Source organism: Accipiter gentilis, chromosome 18 (assembly GCF_929443795.1).
Source record: "Accipiter gentilis chromosome 18, bAccGen1.1, whole genome shotgun sequence".
NCBI classification, from domain to species: Eukaryota; Metazoa; Chordata; class Aves; order Accipitriformes; family Accipitridae; genus Astur; species Astur gentilis.
The window spans coordinates 22,871,905-22,890,192 of record NC_064897.1 but is presented as its reverse complement, the minus strand read 5'-3'; the positions used below and the strand labels follow the sequence as shown (position 1 = coordinate 22,890,192).

Below are 18,288 nucleotides of genomic sequence, written 5' to 3'. Positions count from 1 at the left end.
TTTTCCCACTCTCTTAGGTTGTGGGGGTACTTCAGGAGGCATCGATGCTCCTGCTGCCTTAAGCATGCCTTGTGCCCACCCTGCAGCTTGTCTCATCGTTCCCTTCGTTTTGTGGGCACTGCTGTTTGTGCGGTTGCTCGCTGAGCCAGGTTGGAGAGCTGGTACGGTGGAAAAGTCACCTGGCCAAAAAAAAAGGGATGTAGTTGAGATACCTGTGTGATCTCTCAAACAGCTCTGCTGTCTCCAGGGGAGGGATGCCGATGCAGGGACGAACATTTGTGGGTGGGGAAGGGAAGAAGGGGATAACAGCCACCCAAGAGTGGTCCATGTTATCACAGCCTCTGCAAGACGTAGAAATCCCAGTCGGGGCCCAGGACCCCATTCCCCCGTGAACCTACGCAGAGACAAAAATACAACACCCCAACACATCAGTGCAAGGTGAAAGCACAGCAGCACCTCAGTGCGCCTGGGCTGAGCCTTTGCCAGGGGGAGGTTTTACACCCACTCTCCACTTTTGTGAGCGGCTACGTAGAGCAGCTGAATAACCCCAGGCTCCGGGTGCCAGCCCCACGTTCCCGCACTGCTTTCCACGGCACGGCAGCCCCCAAAAGCCAAAAGCTTTCCAGCCCCGAGTCATCCAAACTCCCAGCTCCAGGCTGTCCCACCTCCCAGCACCTCACCAAGCGGAGGGTACAATGTGCGATCTGTTTGCAAAACAGGGCTTTGGAGGCCTAAAACAAATTGTCCGTGGGGCCCAGGACAGTGGTGACCGTTCTGTTGCCCCAGACGGCCCCGCGAGGACGGCACCTCTCGAGAGCAGCAGTTGGCGAATGCGCTTTTGACCTTTTCAACTTATTGTATTGGTATCTAGCCAAACAATTTAAGTTCATCTGTAGTGTGCGACACTCAGGAAACAGAGGAATGACATGCATGCTGTTTCCTACCAAGTAATAAACTGGCTTTTGTGGCGGAGTGAATGAGGGCTTTGCTGCTGATGGCCAGATGCCCCCCTGCACTGTGCAAGCACTGAGAGGAGCAAAGAAAACCTTAAAGGGCTCGAGAGCTCAAACTAGAGGGAGGTACAGAAAAAAAGCTTCCCTTTTTCTTCTCCGTAGGTCACAAGTAGATCTTCACAGTGTTTCTGCATGGATGAAATCCTGACCCCGCTGCAGCAGGGGGTTTGGCACTGACACCAGCCGGGCCATCATTTCACCCCATTGTAGTTTGGGGTTTTCTTAAGCCTGAAAGCAGCAAACCAAAAGCTTCTCCAGAGCTCCTGAACACCGTGTGTCAGCTCCTCTGACTCTTCTGCAATTGATCTTCAGGCCCAAATTTCCTCCAGGGGTTTGTCTATTCCTCCCAGGGGACCGAAGCCCAGACCTGGCCGCGGCGTGCTGTGGCCACGGCTCCAGCGTGAGCCTGACAGGAATGTCAGGTGGTAAAGTCAGCACCAACTGAAATCTGTTTAAAGGTTTTTCTCAAAAAAAAAATAAAAAAAAAAATTCATATTTTCATGTTCAAATTACGGTGCTCAGGAAAACATTTGAGTTCAGCTAAACTGAGGTAGATTTTCCTGGACTTGCATTTAAGTGACTGGAAAAATAGGTGTTTTAGCTGCTTGTTGCTTTACACATTGACGTGGTAGCACATCTGAGGTCAGGTACGCACTGGCCATAGTCATAAAGACTATAATTGCCAGCCATCCTTTTCTTCAGAGCTAGGAGGCACTGCTGCTAGTCGGCGAAGAGATTTGGTGAGACGGAATTTGCGTTTCCATGCTAAAGAAAAAACTCCTTTGCTGTGAGAACGATCACGCTCTGGAGCAGTTGTCCAAAGAGGCTGTGGAGTCTCCATCTGTGGAGATACCGAAGACTCGACTGGACACAGTCCCGAGTAATCTGCTCCAGCAGACCCTTCCTGAGCAGACTGTTGGACGAGATGATCTCCAGAGGCCTTGTCCAACCTCAGCAACTCTGCGATTCTGTGATTTAAAACACCCATGTTTTTACTTGCACAAACCTGGGCTTCCTTTTTTGGTGCAGAGCCATGTTTCCCATTGGATCTCTGCCCAGCACCTGCTCACAGCCATGGAAACTGTGCAGGTGCCTTTGCAGGTGACCGTGCAGTGGCTTGGCAGAAGCTTATCTCACAAGGTGCCCAGCAGCTTGCTTTTCCGACCTCCTTTTGGGATGCTCATAAACACAGCACTCACCTTCTCATGAGAGGGTTCTCTACAGATGGAATGCCTGCTTCCCATGTTGATCCTGGGGAAATGTTCTTGTCCACACAGACAAGCTCCCATTATGTACTTGCGGTACTGGTACTCTACAATAAAAAGTCTGTTTACAACTTGTATCCTGCTTCCAACTTTTTCCAAAGGTTTATGTAATGCATAGTCTTTCTGTTGGTGCTCTGCACAAGGGTGAATCCCGCATCCTTCTCATTTTTCCTTTTTGTCTCTCTCCCTGTTGTGAAAGTCCTTAGTCCAGTGGCCACCAGGGGCAAGTCTCTACTTTGGAGTTATTTGGATTGTATAGTATGAACTGTTGACTCACACATGAATTTTAGCTAGTCTTTATGTCATAGTTCTTCCCCCTAAACCCTGTGGGACCAAAATCTCTCTTTCTCATAGGAAAAAGGTATAAACCTGACCCACATTGAGTCCCGACCTTCCCGTCTCAACAAAGATGAGTATGAATTCTTCATTAACTTGGAAGGCAAGAATGTCCCAGCGCTGGACAAGATCATCAAGTCCTTGAGAAATGATATCGGAGCAACAGTCCACGAGCTTTCACGAACAAAGAAGAAGGACACTGGTAAGGACACACTGACAAGGATAACATTGACAAGGAATATTTACTTCACGTACTTAAATGACTTCTTTTTCCTGTAGCAGAGGAGTTCCTCCTTGGATCTGTATGGCTGCATTTTCCTCTCTCTGCTTGTTTTGCCTATGTTGTAAGCTTTTTCTTTCAGAGATTTTCTCTTAGTGTAAACTGCCATCTCCATCTTTTGTCATGCTTCTGACTAGGTCTCCTGGGAACTGGTGTTATGGTGTTATGTTGTCATCTGTCTGCTTGGTTGGCAGCACTCACAGACTCTTAAAGACAGCCTTGCTGCAGTAGCTTGTTACCCTACCTGCAGAAGTTAACAGGGATCAAAGGATGATTGCAGTTACAGGCTCTAAATCCCGAAGCAATGGTGCAGGAATTTGTAGGTACATCCATTTTCTGCTCCCAGACCCTGCCCTATTTTAAAATAAGCAGCATTTATATACACAGCTTTTGGCAAGTGGTGCAGGGTGGCAACTTTTGTTCTCGATACACACCTGCAATGTGAAGGAATAACAGGGGTGCAGGCGGGACCCATACCACCATGTTTAATGCAGACAGGTTAGCTTATCAAGCCCAATGACATGTCCCCTGAATCTCTGACTACCATCCCACAGCCTTTGGATCACTGAGCACTGAAAGCCACTGCAGGACATGTACACTTTTAGAGTTTTCCTATGTTCTCTGCTCACACGAGAACTTAGAAGAAGCGAGACAACAAGGGTCTCCATGTGGGATGTGCTACGTCTGTCTAGTTACTGTCTGCCCTGATTCAAAAAACCCACATAAACTTGATCACAATTTAAAAGGGCAAACAGTTGCAGCAAAATCTGTAGCTGCGTGCATGGGCTTGGCTTGGTGGATCGATTCCCCTGAGAAATCCAGGCCTTGATCTTCCTCCTTTTCCCTCCCACCCCGTCCCCATAATAAATCTGTCTGTTCAGTACCCAGCAGACTCAAGCCTCTGAAGTGCCACTCTGCAGAAAAAAGTCACCTGTTGAAGCCTGCCTTTCACCTTCCTAAGGAAGGATGGCTCTCCGGAGTCCCCAGGCAGGTCACCAAGAGGGTGTCCTGGAGACATTTACAACGTTTTGCATTGTGTGTCCCAGCTGGGGGACTGCCCTCCCTTGAACACTTCTCCCAGAGAGCACTCAGGTGAAAAGAAGCTGTATTTTAACTACTAAAAGCGATACACAGACCCTGTGAACCCAATCAGACTTGATCATCTTGTACAGCGAGTCCATTCAGAGTCAGTCCATATAGAGCCAGCCCTGGCAGGTGAGCACATTACAATTGTGATAGGACATCTTAAAAATAGCTGCAAAATTTAAAATTAGAAGACAGGGAGGAAAGTCCTGCAAGGGGTTGTGTGGTCTGTCCCCTGGTGAAAGGCAGGACCAGCTAAACCACCATCTGCCGTGAGCAGTGGAGATCTGCCGGGCTGTACGGCTCTGCACCGCGGGGCTCCCTGCTCCGACCAGTCTCGCTTGCTGCCCTGAGAGCTGACGGCTTCTCCCCCTGCCTGCCTTGGACACTGGGAACAGAAGATACTCTTCCTCCTTAGACCAGCTTTTTTGGTCTCTAGTGACAGTATCCTGCCCAACCTCAGCCTTCCCTTTTCGGGGCGCCCGGTTTTTAGTCTCCTGGCCGGTCTTGATGCTCTTCCCTGGAGTGTCTCCACTAGATTAGATAAAACCTAGATGCAACTATGGGCTATAAGGACTCTATTGCTCTGGTGAGCAATTAATTAACTATTTAATAAACCAGTTGTTGCTCATTTGCTGTTTATCCGATGGATCCCTCACACAAAGTCCAGCTGCTTTCCAGATTCCCCTTATTCAGGTAGGAACTGATGGTAAAGAGCAGCGCAACAAAACAAACCGTGACAGTGAAGTGCTGTCACACTGCCTTTCCCCTTGCCAAATATCTGTGGGACCTCACAAATCGCTCTGACGCAAACCTCGTGGTGTAGCAGAGACAAGAGCCCAGTCCTGTACAAGGCCTGGTGTGGAGTGAGCGGTGGCATCCTCATGGGGCAGAGGGAGGGATCGCCCTCCTGCACTCCCCGGGGCTGGAATGCCCCTTTGAACCCCTGGATTTACTTTCTGATTTTGGTTTCGTGGACCCTGGCTGCTGCAGCCCCTTCCTTGTGGGACCCTTGGACCTCTGGGCTGAATGAGAGGAGGGGACGAAAAGTCCCACGGGGCGACTGTCCCCCCGTTCCCCGCTGTCCCTCACCCAGGTACGTGTGAGTCCGACACCATCCATCTGCCTCCCCGCTTTTTGGGCTTATGGATGCCCCTCAGTCCTGCTATTGAAACTTGGGAGGGTCTGCCACCCACTTTGGTGGGAGCAGGAATAACTCTCCATTTCTGTAAGAAATCCCAGGGAGGTCAGTTGTAATTCTGCCTTCAGAGGGAAATAAGGAAAGATTTTGTGAGTTGCCCATGCTCCTAATTCTCAGAAATTTGCTGGAGTGGAGGCTGCTTGGTACAGTGGTGGCTGCCCAGCATCCAGTCTGAGACATACTTAAATGCCTCTTCAGATAGCAGATGTGATTTTAATAGGATTTCAGACTTTAAGTACTTTAGGGCTGGATCTTCCTCTTCCTTCCTAGGAACAACATGAAAGGACATTAATACCTTCTTGAGATCAGTGCTGGTAATCCTTTTACCGTTTCCTTTGTGTCCTACCCATGACATTACATTTGAAGATGAAAAAGAAGGAGGCAGATACTCTTTGGAGTCAGTTCTCTCCATTCATGAGATGAAGGGACAAAAGGTTGATTAGGTAATTTATGATCATGTCAAATCAAAGAGGTTCTCTTTTGGGGGCTTTTTTATTTCCAGAAGAAAGCTACAGGGCCTAGCTGGGCTTGCCATTACTTTTGTTTTTCTAATTATTATTAAGAAGTTAATAATAAACTTTATTAAATAGTAAAGTTGTGTATAAGCATAAGCCAGAGTCATATAGAGATACAGCTCTAAATATCGGCCAAGAAAGGCTTGTAAGTGAAATCCTGACCTCACAGAAGTCAAAACTCCTGTGGTCAGCTCTAGGATTAGGATTTCACTGCATGTTACTGTGCTGATCAAAGGTTTTTTTGAGCTAGATTATCCTGTCAGTGCCGCAGAAAGGGATTTGATCCCCTTCTGTCTGAGAGGATAACTTGTGTTTGTTTGTTAGTGTCAGAAATAGTATAAAGTGGGAGCAATTTATTGCCAAGGAAAGAGAGGAAGATTGATATTTCTTTTTGCCCTTTCCCTTTTTCTTTTCTTTTCTCCCCCGCCGCCCCAATTTCAACTTCTCTCATGGGTACTAAGGGTCCAGTCAAACTGAAATCCCCAGAGACCCATATTTTGAAAGGTCAAAAAGCCCTGCTTAGGGGATGAACTGTGGGTGGCAAATTCTGGGCTGAGGCAGCTCCAAGGGCAGAGTGAGACGGGAGCAGCCCGAGCTGTAGAAGTGTGGTAAGATGCTGTCCTTTGTCAGCATTAACAAGTAAGAGGTCTTGTGGTGCCTTTTAGGTCAGCTTGCCTTTCAGACTCAGCCTCCCAGCAAATCTGGTCATAATCCACAGATGCACCTGTGTGAAATTTTATTCTTAAAACAGAACGACAGCAATATGCCTCCAGGGAGCAAAATCTCAGCAATATGGTTTATGAGGATACTGTCACACTTTTCTCAGTGGGCAGGTAAGGGCTGGGAAGGTTTTCTTCGGGAGGCAGTCCGGGCTCCCATGGGACCGATGCTTTCACTGCTGCCTACAGATGCTCTCAGCCCTTCCTTGCTAAGGATTCATTTTGCTCATGCTCATGATTTGAGAAGAAAACCCAATTTTGCTCAGTTTCCTGTAGGAAGCACACAGTGCCATTTGTGGGGCACTGCTTTGCAGACGGTCAGAGGAAATTTCTGTATTCTGCCCCTTCTGTATAGTTCAGTGTTAAACACGTTGTGTATGTGCTTTATTGGGTAAGGGATAAATGAATGGCTTTTTCTTTTTTTTTTTTCTGTTTTTTTCCTGGTCACTTTAACTGCTTTTAGAGTCTTTTCTCATTTAAATGCAAAATGTAATTTTGGTTTCCCTTTGACACCCCCAAATAGTTACAAATACCAGATTTGGCTCAACAGCATAATTTTACCTGAGAGCAGGCCAGCAAAATGCTCTAAATCCAAAGGTATTTTTAAAGCTTCAGATGAGATGGGCTAGCAGTCACTGGGCCAAGAACCCTTTGTAGGGATGGAAAGATTTGTTGTGAAAACACAGTGCATCTCTTCATGTCTCTTTTTGGAAACAAGCAGCGTATCTTCAGTCCACTTGGAGCCCATGAATAAAAAGAATTAAATATTATTCTGTTGCAGCATTAGGGAAATGCAGACAATTTATTGCATTTCTGAGACAGGCTGGGAGCTGAGGTTCTGTAGGGGCCTTGTTTGCTAAACCCTGAGGCTGGCCAAAGCATTCGGGACTGTTTAAAAAAGGGCTAAACCTGGGCCTTGAACTGCTATAAATTGCATAGACCTGTCTTTGACCCTCCTCACAATGGTCCGAATGGAGGAGTTCTGCAGAAGTCCTCACTGCCCCTGCTTCGCTGCCGCTCATATAAATGGCTTATTAGCATTCTGCTAAGCGTTTGACCCCACGGTAATTTGGTCACCACTTGGGTGTCCAGCGCGATCCCATAAATGCTGCTGTTTCACTTACAGACAAATCAATATTTATTACTGATCAGCCCACGGTTGCTCCTCAGACCTTCACAGAGGCCCAGTGTTGCACCAGCTTGCCCTGGCAATTCATTAACGGCCGGGCAGACAGACAGCGAGTCTGGCGAAGGGGCTGGAGGAGGACGTCGCAAACAAAATATGGGAAAGATTCAGCCAGGGGGTAATTGGATTTTCCCTTTTAAATAGTTGCTGGGAGGGCTGGGGACAGCCTCCTGGCACAGCACAGCTAGGCAGAAGACCCAGGAGGCATTTTGCACCCTGGTCCCCGATGCGAGGGCTCGACGGACTTGGTGCGGTGCCTGCCCTGGGGCTGCGCTCAGGACCTTCCGTTCTTGTTTCCACGAGAGCTGAGAAGGCTCAGGACTCTCCAGGACCCAACTTCGCATCAGCTATGCTGGTGCAAAGAGCGCTAAGCAGCCTCAGGATTTCCCTTTCACAGCCTGCTCCTTCCATCCAGCTCTGCGAGCTCAGAGCCGCTCTCTCTTAGGCACCGCCGGTTGCGGGGGGGACCTGGGAGGAGGGCAGAGATCTGCTGAAAATAGGTCAGGCACCTAGAGGGGCTGCAGGCCTGGAAGATAAGGTGCTGCTCTTGTGTAGGGCAAAACCGAGCCACCCATTTCCACAGCCAGGACTGACACCGCATCAGCCTGGGGATCAGTCTGTCCCAGAGTTTTTCACGAGCTCTGTGCCAAATACTTTGGGGTTCTTGAGAATAAAATGTATTTAATGGAAGGAAGTCACTATTATATATCCATTTTACCCCTTCTTGAAGTTGCAACAATTCAAACCCTGCTCACCTAGACCTCTCTTATTCAGGGCAGGAAAACCCCACAGACAACACCGCTGAAATCCACCGCAGACTTTAGCCCCCACCAATTTGGCTGCACAGCTCGGACCCTTCAGATCACAGCGTGTCCATGAGAATAGCGGTTATTCACTCTAACACTGACAAATCCTGGGTTGTGGAGCTGCCAGAGAGCTTTTTTTCCCCAGTGCTTAATCCAAAAACCATTTATCAGTGGGCCTCACCCCAAGCTGAGAGTGGGGAGTCTGGAGCACAAAAGAGTGAAGCGATTCCCCCCCATCACACGAAGATGGTACCCGGTTGCCCGTCTAGAAAATAGGGATGGGAGTGCTGGGTGTGCTCACCCTTCAGGTGGTGTGAGTGAATAGTGACTCCTCTTTAGGACTCAAACACACTTTTTTTCTACTCACCCCCTCTGACCAGTTTAACTCAAGGGGCTGGAGGTGCAGGCAGGTTACTAACAGCAAACTGAGAGTATTTCTGGAGAACCTAGAGAACTAGCAGTACACCCAGCAAAGAAAAGTCATTTGGGGAAGATCTTCCCGGGACTGCTTCTGCCATCTAGTGACTTGTTCAGGTCAAAGCAGAAGGCTGTGCAGCTCGGAAAGGGAGGGGGACACACACCAAAAGCCATTGTAGCAGCCCGGACCCCCCCCCCCACCCCCACCCCAGCTGGCAGCCACCCTCTGCCAGTGCCCTCTGGGGTGTTAGGCTCAGCAAGGCTGAATAGTCCTGGAGACAGAGGGCTCCTCTTATCCCATAGGTGGTCCGTCAGGTCTGGGGTGAAGCCCATCAGCAAGGCGCTGCGGGGAGCTCAGGCAGCAGCTGCGGGGTCAGGTTCATTTGGCACAAACCCCAAAATCGGCCGGGGAGGTACGGCTGGGTGGCAGTGCTCCTGGCTGAGCAGGGAACCACACGGGGCAATGAGCTGTTTTCCAAGCACCGACTGAGCAAGTGGCACCCGTTTGTGCAAGAAAGTCACTAAATGAACCGCAAACATTTTATTGATAGAGAGATATTTATTGATGGGGAGTCTGCTGAGAGCGCCTGGGCTTGGACCAGCAGACCTTTGGGTGATATTAGCCTCGAAGTCCGTGTTGCTGACTTGTACTCAGCGTGCGGAGCATATGGGACGTGACTGCGTGGCCTGAGCATGGGGTACGTCCTTAGGTGGAGGTCTTGTGCTTTTTCCTTAGAAAAAGTATAGTAGAACTGGAACCGGTGCAGAGAGAAGCGGTAAGAGCGCTCAAAGATAGCCCACGGTTTCTGTACCTGAAATACCCAGGCAAAGTCTCAGCGAGGAAGATGGATGGTAGGTGGAGGATCTGACAGGGAGCTATAAAATCCTAGGTAGCCTGGAGAAGGTGGATAACAACAAGTGATGTTTGTATGCAGGAACCAATTAACGCCAAATGAAATAATCCAATTTAAAGGAAAAGGGAGTAATTTTTCATGTCACATGTAAAGAAATGATAGAGCTCAGTGCTGCGTAGTTTCCTGCAGACAGATGTGTACATGGGCTCAAAGAGCAGTTAGTTTTATTTCTGAGAAGTTCATCACAGGCTATTAAATTCAGGCACGGCTGTAGCCTCTGACTCAGGCAGAAGGGAAGGGAAAAAAGAAAAGAGGCGGGCAGCTATGGTCAAAGGGCCAAAAATGTAAGAATGGGACAGCAGAAGGGAAACCCAAGCAAGCTGAACCCAGCAGCACTGGCGGCTCCCAAGACGTGCCCAGCTGCCAGTGGTACCCGGTGGTGTTACCTACTGATGCGCTTCCCGAAGCGATGATGGGGAAAGAGCCCAGGGTCCCTCCATCGAGATTCCCTGTCTCATTGCAGAGGGCTGGGGTGGCCAGGCCCGGTGGTGACTGACGAGGGGGTCTCTGGCTTGCTATGCAACTGGATCCTACTGGAGCAGATGGAAAAGGGGGCTGCAGCCTGGTACAGCCACTGCATGTGTGTACCAGGACTCTTGCTGTCGAGGGGACACGTGCCAGGGGACTGCTTGGATCACACGGTGAATATACTTGTGGCTCAAGGAAGGAGGTCTGACCTGGGATGACTCCTCCATGTACCTCACGAGCCGCAAAGAGCCTCTCCTCATAGCACAATTGCCATGAAGACACTTGCCTTCTGCTTTCCCCGATCCGAACACGTCGCATCTGGAAAGCCCTGTGGTTCTTCCTTGCCCTCCACCTCACGTCCTTCTGGAAACGGAGGGCCGTGTGGGCATTACATGCTGTGTAATCAGTGTGGTCCCATTTCATGTCCTGGCTGTGCCATAACCAGTTGTATAGTATGCGAGCTACAAGGCCCAGGATGTGAGAACCAGGCCCAGGATGTTAATTAAATGAATGCATTATTGTATAATGACTGCAGTAATGCAGTGCTAGTCTGAGGTATTAGGCAGCCATTTATCATTTTATTTCTGCATCCTAGCCTAAGTAAGGCCACCAAGTAGGTCTTAGAAAGAGATTTTGAGAACGTCAAATAATCCTGTATCCTTCTTGTTGTGGGGTTTCTTGCTGTTCCTTTGAAATGGCTGATTCTAGCCACTGTGAAAGGAAGGATACTCTGGAAAAATTCCTGTGTTTTGGTAAGCCAAGAGACCAAAATAATAAAGAGAAAATCATAAACATTGCAAGCCAGCTCTGCACCAAGGGCTAGACATTCCTGATGCTCTGTATTCTTCCAACGGTGCAAACCAGCCACAATTCACGCCAACAGGCAGGGTTTGCTCTTGCCTCCTGTTACAGGGAAAGGCCATTGCTGCCCAAAGAATTTAGCCCCTTGCATATGTTTCTTTGTATTTATGATGAAAAGATGGAAAGACCAGAAGAAGGCCCCAAACCAAGTCATGAAGAAACACACCAGTCTCTATTTCTTTTCTGTTTTGCAGTGCCGTGGTTCCCAAGAAGTATCCAGGAGCTGGACAGGTTTGCCAATCAGATCCTAAGCTATGGAGCAGAACTGGATGCTGATCATCCTGTAAGAAAGAAAGCTTTATTTTTTTTAACATGTTTCTTGTTATGGGGACGGATGGTTCTCTCGTTTACATTTGCTCTGCTTTAAGACAGATCTAGCAGACTAAGTTTCACGTGGGATAGGACAAGAAGGCTACCCCATTTCTAGGGTTAGAATCAGCCCAATCCCTGCTTGTGAAGTAAATCAGACCAAAGGTTGCTTTAATTTGAGCAAATACCAGGAGACCTTAAAAGTCACAGCGGTCATCAGAGCACAAGGCCACCACAAGGCCACCTCTAGTTTTCCCAGGTGGCTTCAAACTCATTTTTTGAATCACTAGCAACAAAGACTTCAGAAGCAACATATCATAGCCCAGAGATAGGAAGACTGGTTTTTTCATCCTTGATTACATACACACGATTGAGCTTAGTGTCTCGTTACGTGGTTGTTAAATCTGACATGATTCTTGTATGGCAAGACACAACAAAAGAAAAGGTCCTTGTTTCAAAAAGTTTGTGGTTTAAATGGTAGGGTCAGAAAGGTTTTTTCATTGGCTTAGCTAATAAAAAAATTTATTCAGCGGTTTTTCTGCTCTTCCAGATACAAGAATACTTTCTGCCTCTATTCCCTCTCCAAGCAAACAACAACTTATTTTCATTTGTCAAAACACACTGAGTTCCACGCAGTGCAACAGAAATTGCTGCTATTAGTTTAATTGAGATAGGGTGATTATAAATAAATTACATGCAGCGCAACAAAAATTGCTGCCATTAGTTTAATTGAGATGGGGTGATTAGTCATTCACTACCTATTGCTTAATTCGAGATGTGTTATGTATCATGTACAATGATTCATGATGTTCAACGTGGTCATATGAAAGGCAGAATGAAAGGAGATACACTGAGTCAATGGCCCCCTTGTGTGTCAGGCGGGAATAGACCAAGATTGTATTTGAAAAAAGAAACAAAAAAAAACCAAAAAAAAAACCCCAAAAAACAAAACCAAAAAAAATTAAAAGGAATGAAGCATCTCTGCTCCAGTTCCTAGAATTAGTTAGTGAGCAGTTTATGCTTTAAAAAGGAAACCCAGCTGCTGGCGTAAGTAGGTGTGACAGTACATAGAGTGCAGAAAAAGAAATTAAAGGAGCCTGTGGTTTTAGTAGTTAAGTTACATGATATTTAATCACAAATACCTCCAGGCCAGGTTAATCTTGGGCAGAGCATTTTTTAGGCCATTAGCTGCCTCTTTTTGACTCACACTCTTAGATCTTCACGTCTTCAGCCGTCTCCTGTACTTGGTTGCGTTTTGTGGCCCCTCAGTCCGGTTGTGTTGTGCACCACTAAAAGAGATGCATTCGCGAACTGCTGCAGTGCCCAGTGAGTTGGTACTATTTGCCCTGCAGAAGTGTGTCCTAGCTTGGAAGGACGTTTCTTCACTTTAGGTGGTGAAGACACTCCTAGCCCCGAGGAACTTTCAGTCTAAATAGCAGACACACTGGGTTAGGAGAATGGTTATCCTAGACGAAGATTTAGAGATTAGATTTCTTATCCCTGGTTTTATTGGTAATTAGCTGCAAAGGTCAAGCTCCCAACCACAAGGTCTATTAGACATTCTCTGTAGTAATTAAATCCCTTCAAATGGCTGAATTTGCAGCGCAAATAGGGCTCTTTGGCCTGCTAAGTGCCTACTGTTCTTCTAACAGTCTGAAAATGCCACCTTTAAGCATGGTTGATGCTGAAAATCCACCTAAAATGTCTGACTGAGTTGATGAGTGTGTTTCTAGTGTTTTAACTCTGCTCCTCTAGATCAGCCCAGCGGTGCCAGGAACTTCAACAAGGTTCATGAGAAACCAGAAGAACATGGTTGTCCGAGTGCCGTTAATTCAGTGTGGTGCTCTTCCAGGAAGGAGCACCTAGTCGGCGTTGTAAAGGAGCCCGTTCCCCTTTTTTATAGCAAGTGAAAATGAGAAAATGAAAAGACCTGGGGGGCAAGAGGTGCTGGGAGGCTGCGGCAGACGGGGAAGGAGCGGTGGGTGCCCCGTGTGAGCGGAGCTGGGCAGGACGAAGTCGGCTTGTCGGACCGTGCCAGCCGTGCCGGAGGGCGCTCGGTGAGAGGAAGGCTGTTCGCCATCTGCATTTATACTTGGACTTACCATCCCTGGTTCTCTCTAGGGGTTCAAAGATCCTGTGTACCGGGCCCGGAGGAAGGAGTTTGCGGATATCGCCTACAACTACAGACAGTGAGTGCTCAGCGCGTGGACGGAAAACAAGCCCACATCTCCTGCCCTCTCCTAGGGCTCTCACCCTGCTGGCAATCCCTGTTTTTTTCCACAAGTGTCTTCCTGCTTTTGGCTTTTCTCTGCCATGTGTTTAAATCTTCCTGTTCATGCATTTATCCCGAAATCGCTGTAAAACAAAAGTAAATTGTTCCAGGCACACGTTCAGAAGAGAACGTTGCCTCCTTTCTTTCCCCACAACACCCCTCTTCCCCGGCTTTGTTGTCTAATTGAGCAGCAGACTCCGTTGCTACTACAAAGACCTGAGCATTGAATAAAGCCGCTTCTGGTGTTCTCCCCATTAAACCAGGGTTGGGGGAGGAGTGCCTATCATTTACATTAAAGCAGGAGCTGCATACACTATTAAAATAATGAATAACTTATGGTTCTGATGCTAATCCAGCGCCTGATACTCTACTTTTATCATGTCTGACCCAGCTGCAATCAGCAATTTGGGCTCTCATTTCCCAAGAAAAATAAATGAATAGAGATGATAAATTCAGTTAGAACAGGCTTGCTTGATTGCTTTCAGTGATCAGATCTGGAGGAGATAAAATTCTGTTCCCAGAGCCACTCACACATTTATATCAGTACTACTGGGCCTGATTCTTGCTGAGACTGGTAAAAATTGTGATTGCAAAGGATAAAGTAACATATGTTGTACATTTACGGCTCCACTTTGAATGGGACTGCGATGAAAAGATAGTCCCTGAGCCAAAGAGCTAGTAATCTAATCACAAAATGAGAGACAAAATTGGACTGACTGATGGAAGGTGAAAAAAGTTGGGTGAAAAAAGTCAGAAGCCCAGTTTATAGCTAGGAAATTTGGATAAGACTTTGTGGCCAGATGTGGATGGATCTAATGCCCGTTTTTAGGTATCTCACAGAAGATTTACCTTTTCTGCTTAATGGATGACAAATTTTGCTCTCTAGTTTGCAGGCTTTCACCCAATCCTACCCAGAAATAAACCAAAAAACATGTTAACCACCCCCTCCCTGCAAGATTCAAACCGAAACCATTTTAGGAAGATGAAACCATCATATTCCAAGATGTAACTAATTAATATTTAGTCTGTTATCCCGATCCTCAGTCGCATTGGAAACAGAGCCTATACAGATTTGGACCTATGTCCCAAAAGCACCTTTTGTGTGAAGTTCTTGGACATTCCAGTTAGGTCTTTCAGTAACAGAGCAGCAAGTAGGGTGTGCAAGCCCACGTCAGGGCTACAAAGTGGGGTGGGTCTGTGGTTGCTTGTCTTGTACTCTTCTTCCCACCATCAATTTCATCCTCTTCTGTGTCCTTTCTTTTGCACTTATTTTGTCCTCTTTCCTCCTGCTGTTTGCTTCTCTACTCTGCCTTTGCTCTTTTGCCTTCTCTCCCGATACATTTACCCATTGTTTTTGTTGAATGCTTAATTTCCCTGAGTTCTCTTTTGTTTTGTTTTGGTTTTTTTTTTGCTTTTAGCTTGCCTCTTCCCTCCGCCTTCCTTTGCTTCTGGCCCTGTTCATCCCTGAAATTTTTAAATTGAAATTTGAAAGGTTTTTAAGCCATAGCTTCCCCCTGTAGCCCTGGAAGGTGGCTGAGGATTACTTAGGAGTGCTATAGGAACAAAAATCCCCCAGCAATCCTCATAATTCAACATGATGTTTAAAGCTCCACAGATCAAGGAGGGCTGATACAGAGAGACAGAAAATGATGACGCTCCAGAGGAGCTGCCCTGAGGCTCAAGGAAAAAATGAAGGAGTGGGAGATGGTGGGGTGTCATCAAGAGTTTAACAATGGGTCTCTGGGGCTTGGAAAGCTCCAGCATTATTCCAGCAGTGATGTTAACCCTATTAAGTTACTTAAAACCCTTTGATTTTTCAAAGCTGCTGGATTCACCTATGGCCCTATCATTATTGCTAAGGAATTGACTATTCACAGGAGGCCAAACTACATTGCTTGTGATTATCTAATTCCTGCTAACTTCAACATGAGCTAAGCACATGGAGGCCTGAGGGTGGGATTTGACTCAAAATTACTCATTACAATTATAAAAAGTCAAACTGGCTGCAGTCTGCATCTGTTACAGCATAAAGCACAGATCAGAATTTCTCTGCCCTTCCAAGAAACAGAGTTTTCTGGAGCTGACGGTTTCCCTGTTGTAACCAAAACAATTAATGCAATGTGTATTAGAGCAAGAAATATAACAGCTGCTCCGTATCTAGAAATGCAAATAAATTGAAGCCAACACCCAGCAAATATTTTTAGAAGAACATCTTGATAAGACAAATAAGCACTCATTTACTTTCACCACAATAATGCAAGGAGTTGTCTAAAGGTCAGTATTTCAGCTGAGGTCAGTAGAGTCCTTCCCAGCCTGTGTCCAAGGACAAGCGAGGCTCCTTTTTCACCTGCGTGTCAAACCAGAGACATCTCCTCTCCTGCCCCAGCAGCTCCTGGCCAGCCCACGTAAAGCTCCTGAGTATGATGCTGGTGGCATAGGATATCTTCTCTGTCATTCCTACAGTGGGTATCCATTTTCTTTCCAGTGGCCAACCTATTCCTCGAGTCACCTACACGGAAGAAGAAAAGAAAACATGGGGCACTGTCTTCAGGGAGCTGAAGAGTCTCTATCCAACTCACGCTTGTTATGAACACAACCACGTGTTCCCACTGCTGGAGAAGTATTGTGGCTACCGGGAGGACAACATTCCCCAGCTTGAAGATATTTCAAAATTCTTGCAGAGTAAGTTTGAACCATATAAAAGAACCAAATCAAACAAAAGGCCTCAGCTGTCAGTGGAGGTGGTGCTTCCAGAGATGGAAAAGCAGTCCCTGCTTTATCACAAGCTCCCCACGGTGCTCGGGCACACCACTTAGCGTGTGTCCCAGGTCCCTCTCTAAAACTTCTGGGGTTACAATGGTACGGATGCTCAGATACTGTGGTGGTGGTATACATGGGTAGAAAATTCCCTGCTCTTTCGCAGTTAAACTCTGTTTAACCTAAGGAGAGCAAAGAAAACAATTAACAAACTTCTTCCACTGTGAGGAGTCAGCATAAGGATAAATCAAACACATTAGCTGTTTTTAAGATGCCATTTTTTTGTCCCTTCAGCCTGCACCGGCTTTCGCCTGCGTCCTGTTGCAGGCTTGCTCTCCTCTCGGGATTTCTTGGCTGGGCTGGCGTTCCGAGTATTCCACTCTACGCAGTATATTCGCCATGCGTCCAAACCCATGTACACACCAGAGCCGTAAGTACTTTGGCACAGAAAGTGTGTAAAGTTGCAGCAGATGAATGGCAGAGTCAGCCCAACTGGTAATAACTATGGGGGACTCTGGAGCACCCCTGGGAACAGAGCTGATGGAGACCAGCCAGGCGACTGTTCTCTTCTGAAAACATTTTCAGAAGATTTCGAGTCTTTTAACAAGCTGCATCCTCTTCTGCAAGTTCTTATGGGACCGATGAGACAGTTTTGCTACTGAAGGCATGCTTGTGTGGTGGCTGGGATGCCTACAAAGTGTACAAAGGCATTTAGCTTAGCTATTAGCACCCGAACAGTGGTGTGAAATCCAGTGCAGGAATGACTCAACATGTTGCAAGCGAGCTTCTGACAGCAAGTCAGAGGAAGCCAAGATCATTGATCCCTTCTCTTTTTCAGTTTTATGCTGTAGTGTTTCTCACTGTCCCTGTCCATCATCCTTTTCCACTTGTTGTTTTCAAAACAGTTTTCTTCATCTGCTTCATATTGTTGCAATTTTTCCGGCCCTCCCTTACCGTTTCTTTGCTTCCTACTTCTTCCCGCGACCTCCTTTCCCCCTCCATTTTTCTATCCCTCGTTTTTCTGATTTTCCTCCCTGCTTCTGCTCACCCCATTCTCATCCTGCACAAAGCCAGGCTGAAATGTCTTCCTCAGACCTGGCCCTCCTGGGAGCATCTTATCCCGCTCCCCTTTCCATCTCACCAAATCACTTCTCTGTCTTTGAAAAATCTAGCAGTCCCTAGGTGAGTTCTTCCCCAGACAGGCTTGTCCAGCTGCCAACTTCAACTTGTGATGAAAATAGTCCTGCCAGAGGAAGGGCGAGCTTCCACCTCTCCGTGGGAGGCTGTGGGCCTGAAAAGGGACTAGAGTTGAGCTCTTGAGGTACATGTTGACACCACGGTGAATTGTCTCAGTAGCCTGAGCTTCATCTAAAGAGGTTTCTTGTCCTTGAGACTGAAAAGTCCATGTTCTCTTTCGTGGGGTGATTTCTTTCTGGGCTTTCCCAAGCTGGGCAGGCAGTTGAATGGATAGTTTTCTTCCATAAGAAAAAACAAATAATGTATTATCCTTCCTCTGAGGAATGTATGATCATAAAAGCAATGAAAACCTTGGACCGTGCAAGCATTTCCATCACAAGAATAATTTTAGAGCAAAAGGTTTTCCCGTGAGTCTTGAGCATTATTTGCTGGTAGGAGCAAACGCACTGCACTCTTGGCTATGCGCTGACTCTAGGGCATTCATCCAGCATTGCTGGACTTTTCCTAAATTAAAGTTATTCAGATGTCATGTTTTCCTGCAGTGATATTTGCCATGAGCTGCTAGGACATGTGCCTCTTTTTGCTGATCCCAGTTTTGCTCAGTTTTCCCAGGTAAGTTACTCAGTGGTTATACTATTTACATAATTGAACACACCAGAGACTAGGTAATTCAGAGGATGAACCAAGAG

At 47.0% G+C, this 18,288-nt stretch overlaps 1 protein-coding gene across 1 annotated transcript in view; it reads left to right on the top strand.

The window, feature by feature from the left end:
- Positions 1 to 18,288, top strand: part of PAH (phenylalanine hydroxylase) — a 41,016-nt gene that overhangs the window by 12,498 nt on the left and 10,230 nt on the right. Inside the window, exons 3-8 of the mRNA XM_049822423.1 lie at positions 2,633 to 2,816; positions 11,259 to 11,347; positions 13,495 to 13,562; positions 16,131 to 16,327; positions 16,697 to 16,832; positions 18,142 to 18,211. Coding sequence (XP_049678380.1) covers positions 2,633 to 2,816; positions 11,259 to 11,347; positions 13,495 to 13,562; positions 16,131 to 16,327; positions 16,697 to 16,832; positions 18,142 to 18,211 — 744 coding nt within the window. The remainder of the gene's footprint in view (positions 1 to 2,632; positions 2,817 to 11,258; positions 11,348 to 13,494; positions 13,563 to 16,130; positions 16,328 to 16,696; positions 16,833 to 18,141; positions 18,212 to 18,288) is intronic.